Source organism: Oncorhynchus mykiss, chromosome 13 (assembly GCF_057628025.1).
Source record: "Oncorhynchus mykiss isolate SJ-2025 chromosome 13, ASM5762802v1, whole genome shotgun sequence".
NCBI classification, from domain to species: Eukaryota; Metazoa; Chordata; class Actinopteri; order Salmoniformes; family Salmonidae; genus Oncorhynchus; species Oncorhynchus mykiss.
This window is the reverse complement of record NC_143034.1, coordinates 63,275,931-63,303,439: the sequence shown is the minus strand read 5'-3', so window position 1 is coordinate 63,303,439 and position 27,509 is coordinate 63,275,931. Positions and strand designations below refer to the sequence as shown.

The window sequence follows — 27,509 nt, the reverse complement described above, 5'->3', positions numbered from 1 at the left end:
TAGTCCATTCACATCAATGTAGATGAAAGTTACTTTAGACTATTGAGATGCATCCTAAATGTAAATGAGCGAATCTGGGGTCACTTCCTCCTCTGACCTTTAGCACCAATGCTCCAGCCCGGGCCTCATGCGAAGCCTGAGTTATTTTTTATTTAACCTTTATTTAACTAGGCAAGTCAGTTAAGAACAAATTCTTATTTACAATGACGGCCTTCCCCGGACAAACCCTAACCCGGACAATGCTGGGCCAATTGTACGGCGCCCTATGGGATTCCCAATCTCGGCTGGTTGTGGTACAACCTGGAATCAAACCAGGGTCTGTAGTGATGAACACACACACACCCTAAAGCTGAGCTCATTCAGACAACCTAAATACACACATTCACATCCAAAACCATTGACTTCATTCTTCCCAAACACACCCCTAACCTCCAACCACCCACCAACCCCAGCTTCTCTGCTAGCACATCTCATTGAGAAGGGTCACACATGTTCTCTTAGGACAGTGGTTCCCAACCTTTTCTTACTGTACACCAACTGAATTTACTCTGCCCGGGGCATCCCTGAAGTACCCCTCATGTGCATTTTACCAAGAAGCCAATGGTTGAATGAGTTTTCTCAAGTACCCCCTGTGGATAGGCCAAGTACTCCCAGGGGTCCTAGTACTGTCTTAGGATGCAACTGTGGTGGAATGAGAGTCCTCCGTGCTCCCCTTCCACAAACAACAGACTCTACAAAGGCTTGGTGCCCAAACACTAAATTCCTGTTCCTGTCGGTGTGAAAGTCTCTCTCTCTCTGCCCAGGCAGCAGAATCAGCACATAAAATAAATACGGAGTGGTGTAGTGTTACGCTTGGAAACCGTAGAGCAGGTCACGGACAATGGGAATTTGAGGAAGTGCGCAACAGCACGCGTACAAGAAAAGCAATTCCAATGCTAATGGGGACGCAGGGCTTGTTTGAAATGAAATCTGCTGTTTTGGAACATAATAATAATGCCTCAAACCTAACCCGTCTTCTTCCAGGAAATGAGGATTCCCTTGAACCGGCCAGCATTGAAACCCATGCATTCCTCCTTGTCCAGCATAATACGATACGTAATAAGAGTGGTAAACTATACAGGCCTCTCCCTAAACACACAAACGTTATCATCCTTACCAGCCTCGCTCTGCAGGCATCTGAGACTTGGCCTGGAATTCAATCAAACCCGCTATGCAGTAGCAATGTTTATGCTGTGTCTGTTCACAAAATATTGCTCTTGCACAGTCCTTATTCTTACACCTTGAAGCATCTACTTGTGACGGGAGTTTGAAAAAGTAGTAATAGTACTAGTTGTTTTCATGTCATTCAAAACCATTGTGTTAATATATTTGACCAGGGGGGACTGCTTAAATACAGCAATGCCACAAACGGCTGCCATTTAATGGACAGGAACATCTGAGGTCATCATGGGTTTCCAGTGGAGACAATGGTATAAGCCAGAGTCATTCAGAACCATACTAAACTACTGTTCTGTTTGGCTGGATGTTCCACCATTACTACCAGAGGTCTCTATCTGCACCAACCACAAACCCCCAATACAACAGAACTACTGTTCAGAATAGAAAATGGCTGCCACGCTCCAATGGGAGCAATGAAGATTCAAGGTCTCTGGCTTGGTCGTAAAGAGTAGATCTCAATTCGTTGCAAGCTGAGGTTGTGTGTCAACTCAAAAATAATACAATATTTTTATTACATATGGGATCAAAACACTGTTAAGATGAGAAATTATGTGTTCATTGACAATCAAACAAATTAATATGATGAAAAAATGACTTTAATAAAACAATGCATTCGGTATGTACATTCAGTATGTCTCATGGAATCACAAAAAACAACATACACTACATGGCCAAAAGTACGTGGACACCTGCTCGTCGAACATCTCATTCCAAAATCATGGGAATTAATATGGAGTTGGTCCTCCCTTTGCTGCTACCACAGCCTCTAGTCTTCTGGTAAGGCTTCCCACTCGATGTTGGAACATTGCTGCGGGGACTTCCTTCCACTCAGCCACAAGAGCATTAGTGAGGTCGGGCACTGATGTTGGGTGATTAGGCCTGGTTTGTAGTCGGCTTTCCAATTCATCCCAAAGGGGTTTGATGTGGTTGAGGTCAGGGCTCTGTGCAGGTCAGTCAAGTTCTTCCATATCGATCTCAACAAACCATTTCTGTATGGACCTCGCTTTGTGCACGGGGCATTGTCATGCTGAAACAGGAAAGGGCCTTCCCCAAACTGTTGCTACAAAGTTGGAAGCACAGAATCGTCTAGAATGTGATTGTATGCTGTAGTATTAAGATTTCCCTTCACTGGAACTAACGATCCTGAACCATGAAAAATAGCCCCAGGCCATTATTCCTCCTCCACCAAACTTTACAGTTGGCACTATGCATTGGGGCAGGTAGCGTGTACCTGGCAACCGCCACACCCAATTCGTCCGTCGGACTGCAAGATGGTGACGCGTGATTCATCACTCCAGAGAACGCATTTCCACTGTTCCAGAGTCCAATGACGGCGAGCTTTACACCACTCCAGCCGACGCTTGGCATTGCGCATGGTGATCTTGTATGTGGCTGCTCGACCATGGAAATCCATTTCATGAAGCTCCCAACGAACATGCAACGCACTTCAGCAATCGGCGGTCCCATTCTGGGAGCTTGTGTGGCCTACCACTTTGTGGCTGAGCAGTTGTTGCGCCTAGATTTTTCCACTTCACAATAACATCACTTACAGTTGACCAGGGCAGCTCTAACAGGGCAGAAATTTGACAAACTGAATTGTTGAACATCACTAAGCTCTTTAGTAAGGCCATTCTAGTGTCAATGTCTCTCTATGGAGATTGCATGGCTGTGTGCTAGATTTGAAACACCTGCCAGCAACGGGTGAGGCTGAAATAGCAGAATCCACTCATTTAAATGGGTGTCCACATAACTTTGTATTTATAGTGTATGTATGGATAGTACGCACATTAAACATCCACAAAAAGTTATGAAAAATTATTGATTTCTAACGGGGAATGTGAAAAAAAATCTGACAGTGAATAAATATGTACAAATCCATAGTAGTTAAAAACAGTGTGGGTGTGGCCAACATAACTGGCACAACTGATTGGTGCACCCATGGCATGACAGATGTGTGATGCCTGGTAACTGTGGCGATGCTTCTCACATCTGATAGACTGTCTTATTCTTCATGTCCGGATAATGGGTGTGGCCAAGGGAAGAACAGTCCATGGTTACCTAGATTGGGTGAGGGGAGGGGTTTAGGACAGGAGAGAAAAGGGAGGGTTGTTTAAGCACATGTCATGTTTCATGAACTTCACATCTCTCAACAGTATTATATTACTCAAAGAGGATAGAGAAGATTCAGTTTTGACTACCTGCCCGGGACTACAGATGGAAAATCTGGCACATTTACAGAAATATTGATTGATGTGTATTGTCCCTGTCAAATCAATGTAGTAAATGAAATGACTGAGTTGGGTTTGGGTGGTGTAATTTGAGTGACTTCGACGCCTCCTATGTTCACCCAGATAGATCACAGCATTGTCCCAGGTGGCAGCAGCAGACTATTTGAATGGCCACTCTCATCACAGGGTATGTATAGATGCTTTCCATAAACACATCCAGTGTCTCTGACAGCATGATGGATGGACGAGACATCAAAGGCTTCCACCGCCAGGCCTCGATCACAGTCACGTTACAGGACATTTACCTCCTGCTGTGACAGGCATCCAGGTCCTCCTGTAACACAGAAGCTCTCTTCTGGAGGAAGTTCACCTGCAGCCAACACAGAGTAAGGGGTCAACACACACAGTAGGGGGTCAGGGGTCAAGGGGAGTAGGGGGCTAGGGAGTAATTCATAGTGGAGTAGGGGGCTAGGGAGTAATTCATAGTGGAGTAGGGGGCTAGGGAGTAATTCATAGGGGAGTAGGGGGCTAGGGAGTAATTTATAGGGCAGTAGGGGGCTAGGGAGTAATTCATATGGGAGTAGGGGGCTAGGGAGTAATTCATATGGGAGTAGGGGGCTAGGGAGTAATTCATAAGGCAGTAGGGGGCTAGGGAGTAATTCATACGGGAGTAAGGGGCCAGGGAGTAATTCATACGGGAGTAGGGGACTAGGGAGTAATTCATACGGGAGTAGGGGACTAAGGAGTAATTCATAGGGGAGTAGGGAGTAATTCATAGGGGGCTAGGGGGTAATTCACAAAAGAGTAGGGGGCTAGGGAGTAATTCATAGGGGAGTAGGGGGCTAGGGAGTAATTCATACTGGGGAATGGGGCTAGGAAATAATTCATACGGGAGTAGGGGCTAGGGAGTAAGACGACTGAGTGAGATTATAGGTGAGAGGTTAGGATTTTGATACAGTAGTGAAACCATGAGAATCCAAGACATGGGGTCAGTAAAGCTAGGTCACTAGTACTTTACGGGGACAGTGAAAGAGTTAACTTCCAAAGGGTTAGATGAGGCAATATCAGGCCTTAACTACATACAGTGAAAGAGTTAACTTCCAAAGGGTTAGATGAGGCAGTATCAGGCCTTAACTACATACAGTGAAAGAGTTAACTTCCAAAGGGTTAGATGAGGCAGTATCAGGCCTTAACTACATACAGTGAAAGAGTTAACTTCCAAAGGGTTAGATGAGGCAGTATCAGGCCTTAACTACATAACTATAGAAAGTCTAAACCCCCTTCAACTTTTTCACATTTTGTTTGTCAGTGCCTCAGTTTCATGCATTTTTACAAATATTTCTACACGCCATACTCCACACTTAAGGACACTTTTTTTAGAGTGAAAAAAGTATTTATTAAAAATAGAAAACATAAATATCATAATTGGACATGTCTCCACCCCCCTGAGTTAATACTTGGTGGAAGCGCCTTAGGCAGCAATTACAGCAGTCTGTTGGGATAGGTCTCAACCAGGTCTCAACCAGGTCTCAACCAGGTCTCAACCAACTTTGCACACCTAGATTTGGCAATATTTGACCATTCTTCTTTATAAAACTGCTCAAGCTCTGTCAAGCTCCTTTGGGAGCATAGATGGAGAACAATCTTCAATCTTAAATGTTTTAATTAAATGTAGGTGGGGGCTCTGACTGGGCCACTCAAGGACAGTTACCTTTTTATACCTTAATCACTCCACCGTAGCTTTGGCTGTGTGCTTCAGGTCGTTGTCATGCTGAAAAGGGGAACTTCCGTCCCCGTTTTAGCTTTCTTGCAGAGGGTAGCAGGTTTTCCTCAAGGACTTTTCTGTACATTGCTTCATTCATTGCCCCTTCTATCCTGATAAGTGAGAAAAGTGAGGATCTCTCTGTACTTTGCTCTGTTCATCTTTCTCTTGATCCTGACTAGTCTCCCAGAACCTGCCACTGAAAAACCTCCCCATAACATGATGCTACCACCAACATGCTTCACAGTAGGGACGTTGTTCTTTGGGTGATGGGTTTGCGGGTATGATGGGTATTGGGTTTGGCCAAACGTAACGCTTTGCATTTAGGCCAAAACGTTTTGCCACATGGCTACTTTGCCTACTTCAAAACCGGTGGGCTTTCTTGAATAATGGCTTCCATCTTGCCACCCTATATGGCAGATTTGTGGAGTGCTTGGGATATTGTTGTCACATACACACTTTGACCAGTCTTGGCCATAAAAACCTGTAGCTCTTTCAAAGTTGCCATTGGACTCCTACTTGCTCGGTCATCCAGTTTGGAGCGACGGCCTGATTTAGGCAGGGTCTTGGTGGTGCCATACACTTTCTACTGTACTTCTTAATAATCATCTTGACCGTGCTCCAAGGGATATTCAGGCCTTAGAATTTTTTATCCCCAGAACCTACAGGAACTGCTGAATTGATCCTGAAATCATGTGAATCACTACAATTCAACACAGGTGGAGGCCAATTAAGTTGGTGTGTGATTTTGAAGGTGACTGGTTACACCTGAGCTAATTTAGGACTGCTATTAGAAAGCGGTGGAGACTTCTACAACCAAGATATTTCAGTTTTATTTTGTATCGATTTTAAAAAATTTTCACTTGGAAGTTGTGGGGTAGGATGTGTAGATCAATGGAGAAAAACAACGATTTGAATGCATTTTACTCCAGGCTATAAGGCAACAAAAGGTGAAAAGTTTGAAGGGGGCTTTAGACTTTCTATAGGCACTGTACATACTACTGTCTTCCACAACAAATGAAAACAAATAAAAATCCTTCTCTTTAGATCAAATGAAACAAAAAGGTTATAATATTTATTGATGTGTAACTACTGTACTGGAACTCAATGGTACATTCCCTTCTCTTGGATGGAAACCTCAGGAACAGATTTAGCGTTTCAGTTGGAGAGGCGGAGCTGCTGCTTTCAGAGGAGTAACAGCACCAGTATGCAAAAACGGAACTGCGGTCGGATGCCATGGAGTCACTCTTTCTTTCAGTAAAATAATGCGTCGTAATGTGCAAAACCCAAGACATCCTCAATGAAAAGGGAGGCCGTTCTGGTCGTGAATTACATCGTATAAACATATCCGATGGTAGAGGCTTGTGGTGGCAGGACTGGAAAGAGATCCAGCCGGAGCTATCCAAAGCAGCCAGGCGTTGGGGCCAGTTTGAGTTTAGAAATGCGGGCCCCCTCCAAATGTTGTTGTTGGTTGGTTAGTGGGGCCCCCCTCTCCCTCAGCCAGCTCCACCACAGCCCGACACAGAAAGGCCTATTGTTTACATTTGAAATTCCCGTCCCTCCCGCCGCCCACCACAGTTTTCTTGTCGAACAAGGCCCAGTTAAACTAATAGGAGACTGTCCGCGGCGGCTGGGGGGCAGTATTAATGTGGTTAAACGCGGGGTGTAATTGATCATAATAATTGTGTGTGATCTGATGGAGCCTAGAGAAAGAGAGGGAGCTTCAAAGTGGACCGGTCCAAAGCCATGTCTATGGGCTCTGGTGTCTGGTCTACACCACCATATGATATCCCCTCACCACGGCCAAGGAATCAAACAAACAATGCTGACACTCACATTGAGACTAAGTGTGGGTTCTGTCTGGGATGGTTTCTATCAATATGTAGAGAGGGAGGAAAGCAGAAAAGAAAATGGCAGCAAAGGAAAACTGTTCATAGTTGGTATCTGAAGAAACAGATGTATGGAGTGTATTGCCCAGGTACAGGGACCTCGGTCTGTATTACTCCATATAGGTCAGGGGTCAACAACTCTAGGTCACTAACACATTAATCAACTAACCAAGATCTTGATAGTTAGTTGATATGTGGATTAGTTTAATTTGGTGAGTTAGATATAGGCTGTGAGTGTCCTGTGTATAGTGTCCCATGCAGGACTTGTTCCTACCTGAGACTTGAGAGAGGAGATGGTGTCCTCCAGCTCCTGTCGCAGCTCAGCTGGCATCAGCCCTTTCATTTTCATCGCACACTCCTGAAGCACCACCGTCACCTGCAGGGAGAGGAACAGGAGGAGGAACAGGAAGAAAGAGAGGATGTGGTTCAATACACTTATTGTAAGTGTCTCTGGACAAGAGCTTCTATTAATTGACCAAAGAGTAATTATACACACATCGCCCCCTATTGGCTAATAAAAAGATCACGGCCACCATAGACCACATGTGGCCAACTCAGCGTAACCCTTAGGGTATGCAGTAGCTGCAGGTTTGTGTTCCAGCTCAGCACAAACACACCTAATTCAAATGAACTAATCACCATATTCATTTTAGAGACCATCATTATCTGAATCAGGTGTCTTAATAAATCTGGGCCTGAGCAGACATTTACTTCCGCCCTCCTGGACCAGAATTGACCACCCTTGACTTTTAGACCCAGGCCCAGCTGGGTTTGAAAGAACAGACAGAACACATCAAACACACCAGCCCTCCCTATGTCGGGCACAGAGAGGGCTGTCTGGAGCTAAATTACACTGGAGAAAACCATAGTCTGATTACAAAGTTTAAAACGTTTGGTTAGCCATTCCTCCATGCCCACAAACACACACAGAGCATGTACTGAAGGTTCAGTAGGCAGACATGCTGTAATGACAAACTGAGAGGTTTCACCCCTCAGAGCCTGGTTCTTCTCTAGGTTTGGTCCTAGGTTCCTACCTTTCTAGGGAGTTTTTCCTAGCCACCATGCTTCTACATCTGCATTGCTTGCTGTTTGGGGTTTTAGGCTGGGTTTCTGTATAAGCACTTTGTGACATCTGCTGATGTAAAAGGGACTTATAAAGACATTTGATTGATTGATTGATTGACTGATAACTAGGGAGAGCCCCAAACTATTCCTACTATTACATTTTTAGCATGCCATTTTTAGCATTTCCTCTTTATTTTTCTGTAGATATTCAGTTCGAGAGAGAGAGAGAGAGAGAGAGGCCAAGTATTAGAAAATTGGTTTTCCAAAAATAATTTTCCTGTTGTGGATTTAACTGATTGATCTGGTTTTCTGTAATGAATCTTTCAGGGGCACAATGAAAGGGATTTGGACGCACTTCAAAGGGGGAGAGTATAAATGATCCCAACACAGAACAGCTCTTTTTGTCTCAGCACAGTGTGCAGTAGATTAGGCCTTTGCCACTTAGCCCAAAATGTTCTCCCTCCCACCTCATTTAAAAGTGTCGGGCCAATAACATCATCAGGAGAAAAAGTCCATCAATTTTCTTTTGTTTCTTTCCTCCGTGAGAAAGGGAGCCATGGGTAATTTGAGAATGAACATTTTCAAACATATGCAAAAAATAATATTTTACAGGCTGTAATTTGGGATGCCAACAAGCAACAAGTAAAAAAAGTGTAGAACCCCTGAGAGGGAGGCAGTTATAACAAGATGGCACCCAGACAAAACACTCAAGACCAAAAAACACAGAACGAACAAACAACGGTCAAATGATCACTGTCCTCATAAGCCACATCCAATGTAAAAGTATTGGGATTCTTTGCAAGCTTTCCATTCAAGTTCCCTGGCTGCATTCTTAATGCATATACAGTACGTACAGTGCAGTATTTAAGTTACCACAGCAGTAAGGGATATACACACTTCAATCTAAATGACTAGCGCCCTCCCGACAACTCCCTGTCCGTTGTCCGTCCCATAGATCAGATTCAGGGTAACTAGAATTCACTGGGCTACACTGCAGGGTGGACTGGAGCCTCTACTCACAGGCTTGAGACTAATCAAAGTAGACAGGCCATGAATGTTTAATTTAATAACTATGAGTACTAGAGAAGGGGGAGAAAGAGAGAGAGAGGATGAGAGAGAGGACGAGAGAAAGCGAGGACGAGAGAAAGAGGACGAGAGAGAGAAAGATTGAGAGAGAGATGGGACGAGAGAGAGAAAGATTGAGAGAGAGAGATGGGACGAGAGAGAGAAAGATTGAGAGAGAAAGAGAGGACGAGAGATGACGAGAGAGAGAGAGGACGAGAGAGAAAGATTGAGAGAGATGGGACGAGAGAGAGAAAGATTGAGAGGACGAGAGAGAGAGGACGAGAGAGAGATGATGAGAAAGAGAGGTAAAATGAAAAATAGAGAAAGAAAGCAAGAAAGGAAGAGGGGATAAGCGAAACAGATCTCCTAGGGGGTAATATATTACCCCTTCACTTTTCTTGTCTGACAGCGAGAGGGAATACTGTATAATAGAGATGTCTACCTGGCCGCCAGCCTAATGACGTTTCAGCCAGCTGTATTAGATCATCATTAGCCTGGGCGTTGTACTGTAGGACAGACACAAAGAGCTCTAGATCACATTATAGAGGATATGCTCTGCAGCTGGAATGCTATGTAATGCGATGTAAATACTGCAGGTGGACTTAGCCGAATAGCGCCCGTTAGTGGAACACTGCAGTGCTTAATTGTGTTGTCCCCTGTTAGGCTGTATGTACTGCCTGTTTGAAAAGAGAGTTCTCTAATACAAGTCTGATTCATATATATATATATATATATATATATATATATATATATACAGTGCATTGCGAAAGTATTCGGCCCCCTTGAACTTTGCGACCTTTTGCCACATTTCAGGCTTCAAACATAAAGATATAAAACTGTATTTTTTTGTGAAGAATCAACAACAAGTGGGACACAATCATGAAGTGGAACGACATTTATTGGATATTTCAAACTTTTTTAACAAATCAAAAACTGAAAAATTGGGCGTGCAAAATTATTCAGCCCCTTTACTTTCAGTGCAGCAAACTCTCTCCAGAAGTTCAGTGAGGATCTCTGAATGATCCAATGTTGACCTAAATGACTAATGATGATAAATACAATCCACCTGTGTGTAATCAAGTCTCCGTATAAATGCACCTGCACTGTGATAGTCTCAGAGGTCCGTTAAAAGCGCAGAGAGCATCATGAAGAACAAGGAACACACCAGGCAGGTCCGAGATACTGTTGTGAAAAAGTTTAAAGCCGGATTTGGATACAAAAAGATTTCCCAAGCTTTAAACATCCCAAGGAGCACTGTGCAAGCGATAATATTGAAATGGAAGGAGTATCAGACCACTACAAATCTACCAAGACCTGGCCGTCCCTCTAAACTTTCAGCTCATACAAGGAGAAGACTGATCAGAGATGCAGCCAAGAGGCCCATGATCACTCTGGATGAACTGCAGAGATCTACAGCTGAGGTGGGAGACTCTGTCCATAGGAAAACAATCAGTCGTATATTGCACAAATCTGGCCTTTATGGAAGAGTGGCAAGAAGAAAGCCATTTCTTAAATATATCCATAAAAAGTGTTGTTTAAAGTTTGCCACAAGCCACCTGGGAGACACACCAAACATGTGGAAGAAGGTGCTCTGGTCAGATGAAACCAAAATTGAACTTTTTGGCAACAATGCAAGACGTTATGTTTGGCGTAAAAGCAACACAGCTCATCACCCTGAACACACCATCCCCACTGTCAAACATGGTGGTGGCAGCATCATGGTTTGAGCCTGCTTTTCTTCAGCAGGGACAGGGAAAATGGTTAAAATTGATGGGAAGATGGATGGAGCCAAATACAGGACCATTCTGGAAGAATTCTGATGGAGTCTGCAAAAGACCTGAGACTGGGACGAAGATTTGTCTTCCAACAAGACAATGATCCAAAACATAAAGCAAAATCTACAATGGAATGGTTCAAAAATAAACATATCCAGGTGTTAGAATGGCCAAGTCAAAGTCCAGACCTGAATCCAATCGAGAATCTGTGGAAAGAACTGAAAACTGCTGTTCACAAATGCTCTCCATCCAACCTCACTGAGCTCGAGCTGTTTTGCAAGGAGGAATGGGAAAAAAATGTCAGTCTCTCGATGTGCAAAACTGATAGAGACATACCCCAAGCGACTTACAGCTGTAATCGCAGCAAAAGGTGGCGCTACAAAGTATTAACTTAAGGGGGCTGAATAATTTTGCACGCCCAATTTTTCAGTTTTTGATTTGTTAAAAAAGTTTGAAATATCCAATAAATGTCGTTCCACTTCATGATTGTGTCCCACTTGTTGTTGATTCTTCACAAAAAAATACAGTTTTATATCTTTATGTTTGAAGCCTGAAATGTGGCAAAAGGTCACAAAGTTCAAGGGGGCCAAATACTTTCGCAATGCACTGTATATATATATATATATATTTCATAATACAGTTTCCTACTATGCTAAGCTGATCAAGGGGTCGAAAATGTAGATATTGCCAGATGTTCACTGTCCGAGGAACATGCCGTGGAAGCTTTATTGCTGGGTAAAGTGTCCATAAGCAGAGGTAATTAAACTGTTCTGTGTTCTTTTTCTCTCTTCATCTCTGCCTGTCTTGTTGTACATGCAACCTGTCTCACATGCATTAATTAAAAAACCCATAAGATGTCAGCTGCTAATTTTCAGATTTACACCACATAAACCATTTTCACTGGACTATCTGTTGCTGCCAAGTTCTGATTTCCCTGGGGGGTTGGCCTTGCAATAACCAAGTGGTGAGACACAGCCCTCTATATTTAAATGTTTCAGGTACACTCCGATAGGTGTCTGCGTCACATACAGTATCTTCTATTGACATTATCTTCTATTGTTTGTCCTCATGTGTCTGTTTTTCAGCATAAAGTACTCTGTAGTCACTTAGTGTGGACACCAGGTGAGACCACACACACAATAACCATCTCTCTTCTTCACTTCATCTCTCTCCCCCTTCTGCCTAAATCCTCTAGATTATATCAGCTGCTTTGGTGAACCCCTCCCGCATCTGAACTGGCTGACACAGAGGGCACAGCATGGTCATAGGCAAGAGGTCACTTGGTCGGGACAACAGGAAGTATTATTAAAGAGATGCTTACATTGAAATACAGACAGATGTAGTAGTCCCAGAGTTAATGATCCAAGGTCAGTTTTGAATTTCACCTCCTGATGATTATGATTACTGACCGTGTTAGAACAAAAGAAAAACAGGGCTTAATCATGCACTCTCTCTATCCATCTGTCTCTCATCTGCAGGTATGTTTTGATGTGAGAGAGGAAGCCAGTCCCGTCATAGGCAATTATCATAATTACAATAAATGTATTATGCATTCATAACACCTGGATAATGAACTTCTTTCAATAAAGCGTTTCACATTCTCCACTGGTTGAAATTATGTATCTCCTTGAAATACTATCCTGGTTCCTCAGATTAATGCAGATGAAGGGAGTTAGATATGCATAGTTTTTTTCTGTATATATGAATTACAAATCAATCATGTTTCTAGTCTTTTGCATAGTTAACCTTTTGCGTGTAGGGGGCAGTATTTTCGTTTTTGGCTAAAGAACGTACCCATTTGAAATGGCCTATTTCTCAGCCCCAGAAACTAGAATATGCGTATAATTGTCAGATTAGGATAGAAAACACTGTAACGTTTTCAAAACTGTAAAAATATTGTCTGTGAGTATGACAGAAGTGATATTGCAGGCGAAAACCTGAGGAAAATCCAATCAGGAAGTGCCTCTTATTTTGAAACCTCTCTGTTCCTATGCATGCCTATCCTCCATTTAAAGGGATATCAACCAGATTCCTTTTTCTATGGCTTCCCTATGGTGTCAGTCTTTAGGCATAGTTTCAGGCTTATATTTTGAAAAGATGAGCGTGAAAGATCACATTGCGTAATTGGATAGGTTGGGGCTCTCAGAGTGAGTTTTGCGCTATAGAGTAGAGCGGCCATTGTTTCTCCTGGTGTTATTGAAAAACCTACACACCCGGTTGATATATTATTTAATATATATTTTAAAAACAACCTGAGGATTGATTATAAAAAAACATTTGACATGTTTCTGTGGACATTATGGATATTATTTGGAATATACGTCTGCGTTGTCGTGACCGCTCTTTCCTGTGGATTTCTGAACATAACGCGACAAACAAACAGAGGTATTTTGGGTATAAAAATAATCTTTATGGAACAAAAGGAACATTTGTTGTGTAACTGGGAGTCTCGTGAGTGAAAACATCCAAAGGTCATCAAAGGTAAACGTTTTACCAAACGTTTTACACAGATCGGCTACACATCCATAGGCATTCAGTTATTTTTATCCTCCACTACATAAAAAGCAAGTACATAAATAAACCCTTTTTCAGGACCCTGTATTTATAAGACAATTCGTACAAATCTAAATAACTTCACAGATCTTCATTGTAAAGGCTTTAACTTGTTGAGTGTAGGGGGCAGTATTTTCATGTTTGGCTGAAAAACGTACCCAATTTAAACTGCCTATTTCTCAGGCCCAGAATCTAGAATATGCATATAATTGTCAGATTAGGATAGAAAACACTCTAAAGTTACCAAAACTGTCAAAATATTGTCTGTGAGTATAACAGAACTGATATTGCAGGCGAAAACCTGAGAAAAATCCAACAAGGAAGTGCTGTTTTTCTTGAAAGCTCTCTGTTCCATTGGATGACTTGCCTCCATTTAAAGGGATATCAACCATATTCCTTTTCCTATGGCTTCCTCAAGGTGTGAACAGTCTTTATACATAGTTTCAGGCTTTTATTTAGAAAAATGAGCGAGAAAGAACCCATCGCGTCAGTGGATGGCAGGGTGCCAGCAGAGTTTTTCATGCGCTACAGCTTGGAACAGCCATTTTCTCTCTCTCTTCCTATTTAAGAAGCTACATTCCGGTAGACATATTATCGATTATATTATTATATTATATTATATAAAACACATTTGACATGTTTCTACAAATTTTTATTTTGGATATAAAAATAATCTTTATGGAACAAAAGGAACATTTATTGTGTAACTGGGAGTCTCGTGAGTGCAAACATCCGAAGATCATCAAAGGTAAGCGATTTCATTTATTGCTTTTCTGACTTTCGTGACCAATCTACTTGACTGCTAGCTGTTTGTAATATTTTGTCTACTGAGAGAGATGTTCTTACATAAACGCTTGGTATGCCTTCGCTGAAAAGCTTTATTGAAATCTGACACCCCAGGTGGATTAACAACAAGCTAAGCTGTGTTTTGCTATATCGCACTTGTGATTTCATGAACATTAAATATTTTTAGTAATTTAATTTGAATTTGGCACGCTGCAATTCAGCGGATGTTGATAGAAATGATCCCGGTAACGGGATGGGTGCGTCAAGAAGTTAAACACTGTTTTCCATGCTTGTTCAATGAACCATAAACAATGAATGAACATGCACCTGTGGAACGGTCGTTAAGACACTAACGACTTACAGACGGTAGGCATTTAAGGTCAGTTATGAACACTTAGGACACTAAAGAGGCCTTTCTATTGACTCTGAAAAACACCAAAAGAAAGATGCCCATGGTCCCTGCTCATCTGCGTGAACGTGCCTTGGGCATGCTGCAGGTAGGCATGAGGACTGCAGATGTGGCCAGGGAAATAAATTGCAATGTCCGTACTGTGAGACGCCTAAGACAGCGCTACAGGTAGACGGGATGGGCAGGTGATCGTCCTCGCAGAAGCAGACCACGTATAACAACACCTGCATAGAATAGGTACATCCGAACATCACACCTGCGGGACAGGTACAGGATGGCAACAACAACTGCCCGAGTTACACCAGGAATGCACAATACTTCAATCAGTGCTCAGACTGTCCGCAATAGGCTGAGAGAGGCTGGACTGAGGGCTTGTAGGCCTGTTGTAAAGCAGGTCCTCACCAGACATCACTGGCATTGCCTAACCCACCGTTGCTGGACCAGACATGATTGGCAAAAAGTGCCAATCTTCACTGATGAGTCGCTGTTTTGTCTCACCAGGGGTGATGGTTGGATTTGCGTTTATCGTCGAAGGAATGAGTGTTACACCGAGGCCTGTACTCTGGAGCGGGATCGATTTGGAGGTGGAGGGTCCGTCATAGTCGGGGGCGGTGTGTCACAGCATCATTGGACTGAGCTTGTTGTCATTGCAGGCAATCTCAACGCTGTGCGTTCGAGGGAAGACATCCTCCTCCCTCATGTGGTTCCCTTCCTACAGGCTCATCCTGACATGACCCTCCAGCATGACAATGCCACCAGCCATACTACTCGTTCTGTGCGTGAATCCCTGCAAGCCAGGAATGTCAGTGTTCTGCCATGGCCAGCGAAGAGCCCAAATCTCAATCCCATTGACCACGTCTGGGACCTGTTGGATCAGAGGGCTAGGGCCATTTCCCCCAGAAATGTCTGGGAACTTGCAGGGGCCTTGGTGGAAAAGTGGGGTAACAAGAACTGACTAATCTGGTGCAGTCCATGAGGAGGAGATGCACTGGAGTACTTAATGCAGCTGGTGGCCACACCAGATACTGACTGTTACTTTTGATTTTGACCCCCCTTTGTTCAGGGACACATTATTCAATTTCTGTTAGTCACATGTCTGTGGAACTTGTTCAGTTTATGTCTCAGTTGTTGAACCTTATGTTCATACAAATATTTACACATGTTAAGTGTGCTGAAAATAAACGCAGATGAAAGTGAGATGTAGTTTCGTTTAGTTAGCTAGCTATGTTACTTCAGCTGCATTGCGGGGGGGGGGGGGGGGGGGGGGGGGAGAGAGGCAGAGCAGCCATTTTCTATGGCAGCACCTTTGTTGTGGCTAATACACGCTAGCTATGCTAACCCAGACGTAGATACTACACTACAGTAGGTCAGGCAAAGGACCTAGTGAACTATTTTCAGCTGTGTATATATTCAACACATGGATAGAATAGAAGTCAATGACATCAGTCAGAACCAGGTCAATTCCATTTCAACTGCAACATTTGGTGGCAGCGGTGGGATCTGGGATGGTAAGCAGTCTGAGGCTCAGGGTGGTGAGAGCAGCTGAGCGATAGTGAATTGAAATTCACTGAATCTCCCGAGTTGACTGAAGGATCACATCGAACACTCCAGCTGAATATGGAAGCCTTTTTCTGAGAGACATCACTCTTTCTTTCAGTTCTGTTTCTCACGGGCTGTTCTATAACTCATTTATAATATCGCTCCCTCGCTTCATCTCTCTCTTTCTGAATCCCTCTCTGTACAGTAAAGGCCTGTTTAGTCTTTAGACAGGTGGATGGAGGGATGTGAGGAGAGGAGGCTTTTAAAGCGGCTCCTCGCCGATCACACAGATGTAAGGAACTTTTGAAGACAGTGGCTGATCAAACCTAGGCGCCAGGTTTTGGCCATTGACAGACTCAGGATGTAAAACAGTGCAACTGTTCTCCAAAGCATCCGTCAGAGAGAGAGAGAGTGAGAGGAACAATCTGACTTTCCACACAGAGACAACGGTTTCATCTCCACCCTCTTTTAAAAGGAAAATAGGAGTTTATTGTTGTTCCTGATGAAGCGTTAGATTCCATTTTGAAGCTCCTGAGAGAAGCAGAAGTCTTTTAACTTGTTCTCCTGCTATCCTCTTAAAATGACAACATTTCATCTATATATAGTCTTTAGATTGTGCTGGCGGTTTTGACTTTCCCCCAGCGCTTGATACTGTCTGTCACACACCAAGGTTTTTGACAGCTGCCAGACGAAAGAAACACGGTGTTGACACTTTGAACATTCAAATGAAGTTTGCCACGTAGCTTGAGTTATGCTAATGACGATGGGGGGGGGGGGGGGGGCAGATTGTGCTCGTTGTTGGAAGATTCTGGAGTGACAAAAACCTTGTCAGATACAAGGGGGTACATCAAAAACCACGCCGCTCACAAAGTTTGCGCCTCCACATCTCTCAGTTGCACTCTGACAGTTCGTTGAGAAACGCTTTGAATTCAAAAACGCTTCGCTGCCTTGAAAAAAATAAAGAGTTTCACAGAGAAGTGACTAAAAAGAGAAAGAGCGATAAGAAAACAGATCTGTGTGAACTGTTACAATCCAGGATGGGTTAGTTACTAGTGCAGTGAGTTACACACAGAACTGCTCAACACCAGCGGCTGATTGATCTGTAAATAACCAGTGTACTTTTGATTGTCTTCAGACAGACTGAACCTCACCGTGAGGTGCAGCCGAGCCGCCATTTTACAGCGGGGAGTCCGAGAGGGCTCTGGAAGAAGCAGGCGGGAAACATCTGTGTGAAGTCTTGGGCAGAGAAGCTGTTTTAGTGTGTGAGATCAGATTACAAAGACATGTCTTGGCAGATAAACTTGGGCAATATCCCTGAGAGTTAGTGAGCTAGTAGGCCTCAGGTTTTATTAACACACACATCAGTCGCACAGACACACACACAGACATGCAAAAACACACACACGAACACACACATACAACACACCAGCCTCCGAGAGCCTCTCTCTCCTAGTAAGGAGGTATAGAGAACAGAGTCTCACTATCACTACACTGAGAGGGCCCATCTCCAGTCAGACACAGACCACCAGGTAAACACAGTCTCAGTGAAGCCCATAGGAATGAGTTGACTTCAGACATAGTTATAGGCCAGTCTCCCAGACACAGATTGAGTTTGTTCCTAGACTAAACGCATGTTCAATGGAGAATCCTACACGCCTAACACACCTTTGACGATTTGCATAATGAAAGTCTGTACAACCTTGGAAAAAGTTCACCTTGCAGAAGTTTAGGTTAAGCCCTGTCCTTTTAACTAGGTTGGATGAGAGGAAAAAGCATCTAGGACTGGGTCAACCCACCGGCTGGTGGCCCTACTACCCTAGCACCACTGACCCATTCTGGGGAGATTTATGTCCGTCTGACAAAGAGCTGTTCCAGCAAAGTGTGTGTAAGGGTCACTGGGCGGCTCCCCAGGACCAAGAGTTGTCTCCATTGGTACATAGCAGCCTGGAGGTACACAGGCCCAGCCAGAGACAGAGAGACCACCAGCCAGCCTGCTACGTGGTGATTACTGCCTTTCTTCTCCATGTGTGTCAAGGTCAAAGCAGACCTGTGATTACAGAGCTCACAGGGGCCATGGCTCCGGGGCTGGTGTGTGTCTGTGTGCGAGTGTGTGTGCAGTGGTTCAGGATTCCCTCTGAACATTCCTGCCCCATAGTGCTGGCTTTTGAAGCCGGATCTCGAGGAATTTGGAAAATCTCTGCCTCTGAACTAGGGGTTGGGAAGAATAGAGGGGAGAGAGAGGAAGAGAAGAGAGGGTGAAACTGAAGGTTGACGTAGGGGGTTGAGGTAGAGGGGTGAGGTAGAGGGTTTAAGTAGAGTGGATAAGGTACAAGGGTGAGGCTGAGGGGTGAGGTAGAGGGTTGTGGGTGAGACTGATGGGTAAGTCTTAGGGGTGAGGGGGTGAAGTTGAGGATTGCGGGGCGAGTCTTAGGGGTGAAGTTGAGGGGTGAGTCTGAGGGGGTGAAGTTGAGGGGTGAGACTGCGGGGTGAGGGGGTGAAGTTGAGGGGTGAGTCGGTGAAGTTGAGGGGTGAGTCTGAGGGGGTGAAGTTGAGGATTGAGTCTGAGGGGTGAGGGGGTGAAGTTGAGGGGTGAGTCTGAGAGGTGAGGGGGTGAAGTTGAGGGGTGAGTCTGAGGGGTGAGGGGGTGAAGTTGAGGGGCGAGTCTGAGGGGTGAAGTTGAGGGGTGAGTGAGGGGTGAGGGGGTGAAGATGAGGGGTGAGTCTGAGGGGTGAGGGGTGAAGATGAGGGGTGAGGGGGTGAAGTTGAGGGGTGAGCCTGAGGGGTGAAGTTGAGGTTTGAGTCTGAGGGGTGAGGGGGTGAAGTTGAGGGGTGAGTCTGAGGGGTGAAGTTGAGGGGTCAGGGGGTGAAGTTGAGGGGTGAGCCTGAGGGGTGAAGTTGAGGTTTGAGTCTGAGGGGTGAGGGGGTGAAGTTGAGGGGTGAGTCTGAGGGGTGAAGTTGAGGGGTCAGGGGGTGAAGTTGAGGGGTGAGGTTGAAGGTGAGAAGAGGGAATCTGTTACCTGCTCCTGGTTCTCTAACTCTTTGTTCAGTAGTTTCTTCTCGGAGGAGTGCAGCTGCCTCTGGAGATTCTCCATCTTCTCCTGCAGAACCTAGAGAGACAGAAAAGGGAGAGCACATTTGAACAAGGGATAATGGGAGAGAGAGAGATTGGAGAACCATATAGTTTAAAAAGAGAGAAAGAGGACAGAGATAAATGACAAATGATAGAGAGCGAGAGATGAAAAAGAAAAAGAGGAGGGAGAGAAGGCAGAAAGAGAGATGTGACTCTCAGATTAACAGTGTATTAAAAGGCTAATGATAAAGTGGTGACAGTCATTATTGGAAAGCTGGGCTCATTACCCAGAGTCATTCACAAGGAGATAGAGAGAGAGGCACACAGGGAATGAACTACTGTTAACTGTCTGGGCTTTAAACATCACACACACGTCTCTTGTGAATACATTGTGGATCATTATATTGGTGCAGTTTCAGATATGAACACTGAATTATGAGTGTAGGCTGGCTACCAGATACCTGAGATTCAAACAGTTTACTGGGGATTCTACCAGGGTACACAATGCCCTCCATGAATCTACCGCCAGTACTGCTGGGCAGGCATACAAAAACGACTGTATGGCATAAATACCAGTAAAGGAAGGCTTCCACATCTAAGCAGTGTATTATTTTGCATCCCCAAACTCTGGATAGAATATAAAGGACTAAGCCTTGTTCACATTGGCAGGTTGAAGTGACTCAAATCCATTTTTTGGCATATCAGATTCTAATCTGTTCTTTTTCATGCAGTCTGAACAGCCAAAAAGCTTGATCAGATATTTCAAGACAGATTTCAAACCAACTTCGTAGATGGTTTGAAGACAGATATAAATCTGATTCCTGGCCATGTGACTTGTGTCTAAATGGTCAAATCTGATTATTTTTTTTTATTTTTTTTAGTTATTTGGCATATCTTGTTGCTAGCAGCTACTCTGTTGACAGTTTGACAAGAACCCCCACCCCCCCCCCGGGACACATTTAGTTTTTTGTCCTAGCACTAGACAGCTGATTCAAACAATCAAAGCTTGATGATGAGTTGGTTATTTGAATCAGCTGTGTAGTGCTAGGAGGGCATAAACCAAAACGTGCACCCATGGGGGTCCCGGGACCGAGTTTGGGAAACCCTGAACTAGTTGACTGCTGGGGCTTGCCAAAAACAACTTGTTTTGAAAGTTGGATCACATCATATGGGGCTTTAAAAGTGTTCTTACACTGTGATTTTGAACATTCAAAGGAACTGGGACACGTCCATGGCAGGCACTGTTGTCACCTTAGCTTGTTACAGATCTTCTGAGTGATAGGAAATACGAGCATCAACACCAATCAGCCTACACCACTGCGCACACACCCGCCATTACTATGACAACTAGCATAGCCATGACTGCTGTCTGAACCGATCTGGTCACTTGTAACTTGCTGTTTGGACAGTCAGTATTCCAAAACGGATTGGAAAAACAAAACTGATTTGAGCATTTAGGCCATCAGTGTGAACAAGGCTTTAGAGGTTTGTGTGAAGAATAGCAGATGAGAGAATAGCGGAGAAGAAGAGGAGTGGAAAAAAGAACAGAATAGAGGAGAAGAAGAGGAGTGGAGAAAAGAACAGAATAGAGGAGAAGAAGAGGAGTGGAGAAAAGAACAGAATAGAGGAGAAGAAGAGGAGTGGAGAAAATAACAGAATAGAGGAGAAGAAGAGGAGTGGAGAAAAGAACAGAATAGCGGAAAATAAGGAGTGGAGAAAAGAACAGAATAGAGGAGAAGAAGAGGAGTGGAGAAAAGAACAGAATAGAGGAGAAGAAGAGGAGTGGAGAAAAGAACAGAATAGAGGAGAAGAAGAGGAGTGGAGAAAAGAACAGAATAGCGGAGAAGAAGAGGAGTGGAGAAAAGAACAGAATAGAGGAGAAGAAGAGGAGTGGAGAAAAGAACAGAATAGAGGAGAAGAAGAGGAGTGGAGAAAAGAACAGAAGAGGAGAAGAAGAGGAGTGGAGAAAAGAACAGAATAGAGGAGAAGAAGAGGAGTGGAGAAAAGAACAGAATAGCAGAGAAGAAGAGGAGTGGAGAAAAGAACAGAATAGAGGAGAAGAAGAGGAGTGGAGAAAAGAACAGAATAGCGGAGAAGAAGAGGAGTGGAGAAAAGAACAGAATAGCGGAGAAGAAGAGGAGTGGAGAAAATAACAGAATAGCAGAGAAGAAGAGGAGTGGAGAAAAGAACAGAATAGAGGAGAAGAAGAGGAGTGGAGAAAAGAACAGAATAGAGGAGAAGAAGAGGAGTGGAGAAAATAACATAATAGAGGAGAAGAAGAGGAGTGGAGAAAATAACAGAATAGCAGAGAAGAAGAGGAGTGGAGAGGACTGTTTTCCTCTCCTGCTCTAAATGATAGCAGTGGAAAGAAAGAAAGGCTTGGCTCCTGAATGCAACTCAGAACCAGATGTCTCACACACATGCGTGTTAACTTCACGTTCGATTAGGCCTCACGAGAACCAGAGCACACGCACACAAGGTAAGTCCACTGGTATGGGTGTTGATGGTTTGATGGGGGCTGTGTGTGTTAGGCAGAGAGGCACTGCTAAGCATCAGCATTATGACACTCCCTGCAGTGTGTGAATGAGTAAGGCAGGTGTTCCCATCCATTCCTATGGTTGAGGGAAATATAGCTCAGGTAATAACCATGACTGACTGGTGATATACAGCCCATCCACTCAACATAAATTACTAACATCATGTAGGTTTACCATTACCTGCAGCTCCTGGGAAGCACAACCCCGACGCATTGAACACAGATCACGAAAAGGTACAAAATGTTGGGTAACACTATGTACCTACAAGGTTTTTACTAACTACAGTTTTACTGTGTAGTTACATGGGTATCAGGGTTAACTTAAGATAGATAAAGTGTTACATCAAACTTTCTTCAAACGGTCTATCCCTTCGCACAATATTATGAGACAACAACAGACGTCAAAAACGAGTGCAAAGATCTGAATTCAAAGCTCAGTCAAATGTCCATGGTTGAAAGTAACTTTAGGAATGATTGATGCGGCCGCCAGCACACATTCCTCTTCCAAGTGGTTCTGTTTATTAATGCATTAAAAGGATCCGTCTGCTTTCCGCTGTTTGAACTGGACCCTTCCTGTTCTAAGTCAACACAGTGTGTTGCCCAAATGACACCCTATTCTCTATCTAGTGCACTACTTTTGACCAGAGCCGTGGGCAATTCCTTATGGGCCCTGGTCAAAAGTAGTGCACTAAATAGGGAATATGGTTCCATTTGGGACTCTACCACAGAGACTCACTGGATGAGGTGAATAAGTGTATTGGCAGATGAATATGATACTGGTTGATGTTACTCTATTAATCAGGCTCCGTCTTCTCCAGTCACGGTCCTCTCTGCTTCCTTCTGATCACGTCAAGCACTTCACTCCAACTGACTTGTTTACAATTACCATAAAACTTCAATTAGCCGGGCATCTGCACACATTTCAGCAAACAAACGGCTGTTCCAAATAAACGATTGGTCTAAATGTGTAACGTATACGCTGGGAGTCAGGAAGCAGATGCAGAAGGGGAGTTTAATGAATAAGAAAAGGCAGATAAACAAAACAGGAGAAGCGTACTGGACGTGACCAAAACCAATACTGTCTGATGAGGGCACTGAGGGCTAAATAAAGGGAGGGTAATCATGGTGATGATGAGGTCCAGGTGTGCGTAATGATGGAGAGCAGGTGTGCGTAATGATGGAGAGCAGGTGTGCGTAATGATGGAGAGCAGGTGTGCGTAATGATGGTTGCCAGGACCGGTGGTTAGTAGACTGGTGACATCGAGCGCTGGAGCGGGAATAGGCGTGACAAAACTGTTTAGGAGTTTACCATGGACACAGATCTGATATTCTCACGGTCATGTGCATTCAAATGTTAAGTGATTTTATTCTGTCATCGTTGCCAGCCATGGTGCCACCAAAAAATGTATGGTGCTGAAGCACGGAAATGGGGGTGTCTGATAGTGAACGCTAATAATCGGGAAGCAAGTACAGGGAGGGAATTTAATAAATAAACAAACATGGAAAAAACCAAGAAACACAAGTTGCGTAGAGACATGAAACATATAAACAGGAACAATAAGACCTGAGGAAAGAACCATAGGGAGTGACAGATATAGAGGAGGTCATCAGGAAGGTGATGGAGTCCAGGTGTGCGTAACGATGGTGGCAGGTGTGTGTAATAATGAGAGGAGGAGCGGGAGCAGACGTGACAGATAGGCAGCCTTTCCAAGTCTGATTTGCTTATCTTTGTTATTATAATGTTTACATTGGCCATACTGGTCACAATAAACAGTGTGGTAGTCTTTTCAAAATGTTATTGAGAAAAAGCTGTGTGCATTAAGGAAATAGAAGCCTGTCTCTAATACGCGCCGGTTGTGTTTAGTGATTATTAAAGAAAATAAACGCCCAAACTATTCATTGAAGTTTTACGGTATCCAACTTGCCTTGCATTTCATCAGTTGAAGATTGTTTGTCTGCTAGTCTAAGGCTTGAACTTTTAGCTTCTGGTCACGTATTACTGTAATTGGGGTGTTGTGTTCATGGACTTAGTAGCTTCTGGTCACGTATTACTGTAATTGGGGTGTTGTGTTCATGGACGTTTTAGCTTCTGGTCACGTATTACTGTAATTGGGGTTTTGTGTTCATGGACTTTGTAGCTTCTGGTCACGTATTACTGTAATTGGGGTGTTGTGTTCATGGACTTTGTAGCTTCTGGTCACGTATTACTGTAATTGGGGTGTTGTGTTCATGGACATTTTAGCTTCTGGTCACATATTACTGTAATTGGGGTGTTGTGTTCATGGACGTTTTAGCTTCTGGTCACGTATTACTGTAATTGGGGTGTTGTGTTCATGGACGTTTTAGCTTCTGGTCACGTATTACTGTAATTGGGGTGTTGTGTTCATGGACGTTTTAGCTTCTGGTCACGTATTACTGTAATTGGGGTGTTGTGTTCATGGACTTTGTAGCTTCTGGTCACGTATTACTGTAATTGGGGTGTTGTGTTCATGGACGTTTTAGCTTCTGGTCACGTATTACTGTAATTGGGGTGTTGTGTTCATGGACGTTTTAGCTTCTGGTCACGTATTACTGTAATTGGGGTGTTGTGTTCATGGACTTTGTAGCATGTTTAATATGAACTGTGTGATACATCATCTATGTGATGTTACACACAGAGGTTATGTGTGAGGTGGCAGAACTCTGGGATAGGAATAGCAAGGGTGTAGAGAATGAAACTCTCTCTCTCTCTCATACACACACACACTTTCCCCCCTGAGGATAGCCCAATTACCCCACCATGTCACCCCCCCCTCTGGGGCCCCCTGACCACCCCTTCCCCATTCCCAGCACCATGACACAGCGTTTCCTGAACGTCTGAGTGAAGGCTTCTGGGAAGAGATGAAGAGTGTGCTGACTGTACTCTGATCTCTTCATCTGGTTGATGAAACACTACAGGGCCAGAGCATCACTGCACAAACGCATCAGTCCTGGAAGGAATCATTAATAGATGCATGATAATGAATGACTCCATGGCTTCATAATGGAATCCCTGTATGAATCAGACAGACCTTCCTCCAGGCCTCTTCACTGATCACCATCACATACATGTATCTGTGACAAGTAACATTTAATTTGATCCATCCTCATCATCTCCTAAAGTTTAAAAAAATCAGGGATAAGTCTCCAACCAAGCCCTATTCCCTATGTAGTGCACTTCTTTTGATATCTGGTCACACTACTTTTTTGTATCTTTTTTTTTTCTCAAATATGTTTTATTAAACACACAAGAATGGTATATAGGTATACAAGACAGGTATACAATTCTCATCTAAACATAGATACCCAACTGCTCGGGTGGCAGGGCCAGCACATGGGTGGCAGGGCCAGCACATGGGTGGCAGGGCCAGCACATGGGTGGCAGGGCCAGTACATGGGTGGCAGGGCCAGCACATGGGTGGCAGGGCCAGCACATGGGTGGCAGGGCCAGCACATGGGTGGCAGTGCCAGCACATGCCCAAAGGTGGATTCAAATATTACAATTGAGAGTGCGATAATAAGTACAAATTCACAGCGCTGACTCGTCCAAGTAGGAGAGGAAAGGCTACCAAATTTGATCAAATGTTAATAATTTATTGTTCAGAATATATCTAATTCTTTCTAAGTGTACAGTGTTTGCCAATTCACTGAGCCATAATTTGGTAGAGGGCGCTTCCCTCCTTTTCCAAAACAACAAGATTAGTTTTTTTGCCGAAATGAGACCATAAGAGATTAGTTGTTTTTGGGGGTTGGTTAATCCGTTTAGGGACTCAGATACTCCCAGGATTATCAGAAGTGGGTCTGGATCTGTCACACCACTTTTGACCTCTGATTAAACGTAGTGCACTATATATTACGGAATAGGGTGCCATTTGGGAACAAGAGACGGTCTGTCTAGGACAATAGAGTTGTAGTATCTGAAGATAGTTCCTTGATTGTTCCTCAAAAATTCTATAGAATATAAACACAAGATTCAATAGAATAGATCCAATTCAACTGTTGTGGAGGATATGGGTGATCCTTCCATCCAGACTCCATACTACTGTACCATAGCCTGAGGACCGGGAGAGTCCCTCCTCAGTCTGGTTACCCCAGTGATCCTGCTCTCCCCCTGGGCACAGATCTCTAGGCTCAGCCTCTCTCACTGTTCTGAAGGGATAGGACTGGATCAGGGCCTGATCCATGGAACCTTACTGAGAAGAAACATCCTCCCCATTCCCAAACCTGCTCCCACTGCACAGATCTCACCCAGAGGCCATCCAGATTCCCCACCCCTGGTTGATCCTAGATACACCTTAGATACCCCATCTGTTTCCCCAAAACTTTGAAGAAGTGTTATGGTTAGAGCCTCTCCCAGATGCTACATCTGTGATCCATCTCTATCTTCATCTCTCTCCTTCTCTCTCACACACACTCATTCATTCTCTCCATCCCTCCCTCTCTCATTCTTCCTCTCTATCTGCCTGTGAATGTGTAATTTTCTATGGAGGATAATTCCAAAGTGTCTCCAGATGGGTTAGGGTGATATGGTCTCAGCCATCCAGACTGGAATCAACAGACGTGGCAAATTCTATTTCCTGAGGGAGAGGATGAGGGGGGAGAGGTGGAGGATGAGGAAGGAGAGAGAGGGAAGGAAGAGGAGGAGCGGTATAGGGAGATGTGGGAGGAGCAAGAGAGAAGCTGGAGAAGAGAAGGGAGAGGGAGAAAAAAGGGAGATGAGGAAGAGGAGGACGGCAGGGCCACTGCTGGAAGGGCCTTCTCCCCTCTGTATCAGCAGTGTACTTCTCTCTAAAGTGGAAGTTGGGCTCAAAGTATTACCTCACACACATAAACCAACACACTCCTCAAAACATTACCTCACAAACATAAACCAACACACTCCTCAAAGCATTACCTCACACACATACACCAACACACTCCTCAGAGCATTACCTCACACACATAAACCAACACACTCCTCAAAGCATTACCTCACACACATAAACCAACACACTCCTCAAAGCATTACCTCACACACATAAACCAACACACTCCTCAAAGCATTACCTCACACACATAAACCAACACACTCCTCAGAGCATTACCTCACACACATTAACCAACACACTCCTCAAAGCATTACCTCACACACATAAACCAACACACTCTTCAAAACATTACCTCACACACATAAACCAACACACTCCTCAAAGCATTACCTCACACACATAAACCAACACACTCCTCAAAGCATTACCTCAAACACATAAACCAACACACTCCTCAAAGCATTACCTCACACACATAAACCAACACACTCCTCAAAACATTACCTCACCCACATACACCAACACACTCCTCAGAGCATTACCTCACACACATAAACCAACACAGTCCTCAGAGCATTACCTCACACACATAAACCAACACAGTCCTCAAAGCATTACCTCACACACATAAACCAACACACTCCTCAAAGCATTACCTCACACACATAAACCAACACACTCCTCAAAGCATTACCTCACACACATAAACCAACACACTCCTCAAAACATTACCTCACACACATAAACCAACACACTCCTCAGAGCATTACCTCACACACATAAACCAA

The 27,509-nt window shown here is 44.0% G+C and overlaps 1 protein-coding gene across 3 annotated transcripts in view; it reads right to left on the bottom strand.

Moving 5' to 3' along the window:
• Nucleotides 1–1,796: 1,796 nt before the first annotated feature.
• The window catches only part of LOC110539030 (centrosomal protein of 112 kDa), a 230,858-nt gene continuing 205,145 nt past the window's right edge, over nucleotides 1,797–27,509 (bottom strand). For 2 of the 3 annotated variants that reach the window (XR_016486041.1, XM_090197093.1), the window contains 4 exons: nucleotides 19,307–19,396; nucleotides 7,372–7,473; nucleotides 3,752–3,816; nucleotides 1,797–3,276 (listed from right to left, as the gene is read on the bottom strand). Coding sequence is in view for 2 of the 3 variants with exons in the window: in XM_090197093.1 (XP_090053219.1) it covers nucleotides 3,273–3,276; nucleotides 3,752–3,816; nucleotides 7,372–7,473; nucleotides 19,307–19,396 (261 nt within the window). In the remaining variant the exon portion in view is untranslated. Of the gene's footprint in view, nucleotides 3,277–3,747; nucleotides 3,817–7,371; nucleotides 7,474–19,306; nucleotides 19,397–27,509 lie in introns of those variants that run through there. The other variant, XM_090197094.1, reaches the window with a different exon arrangement.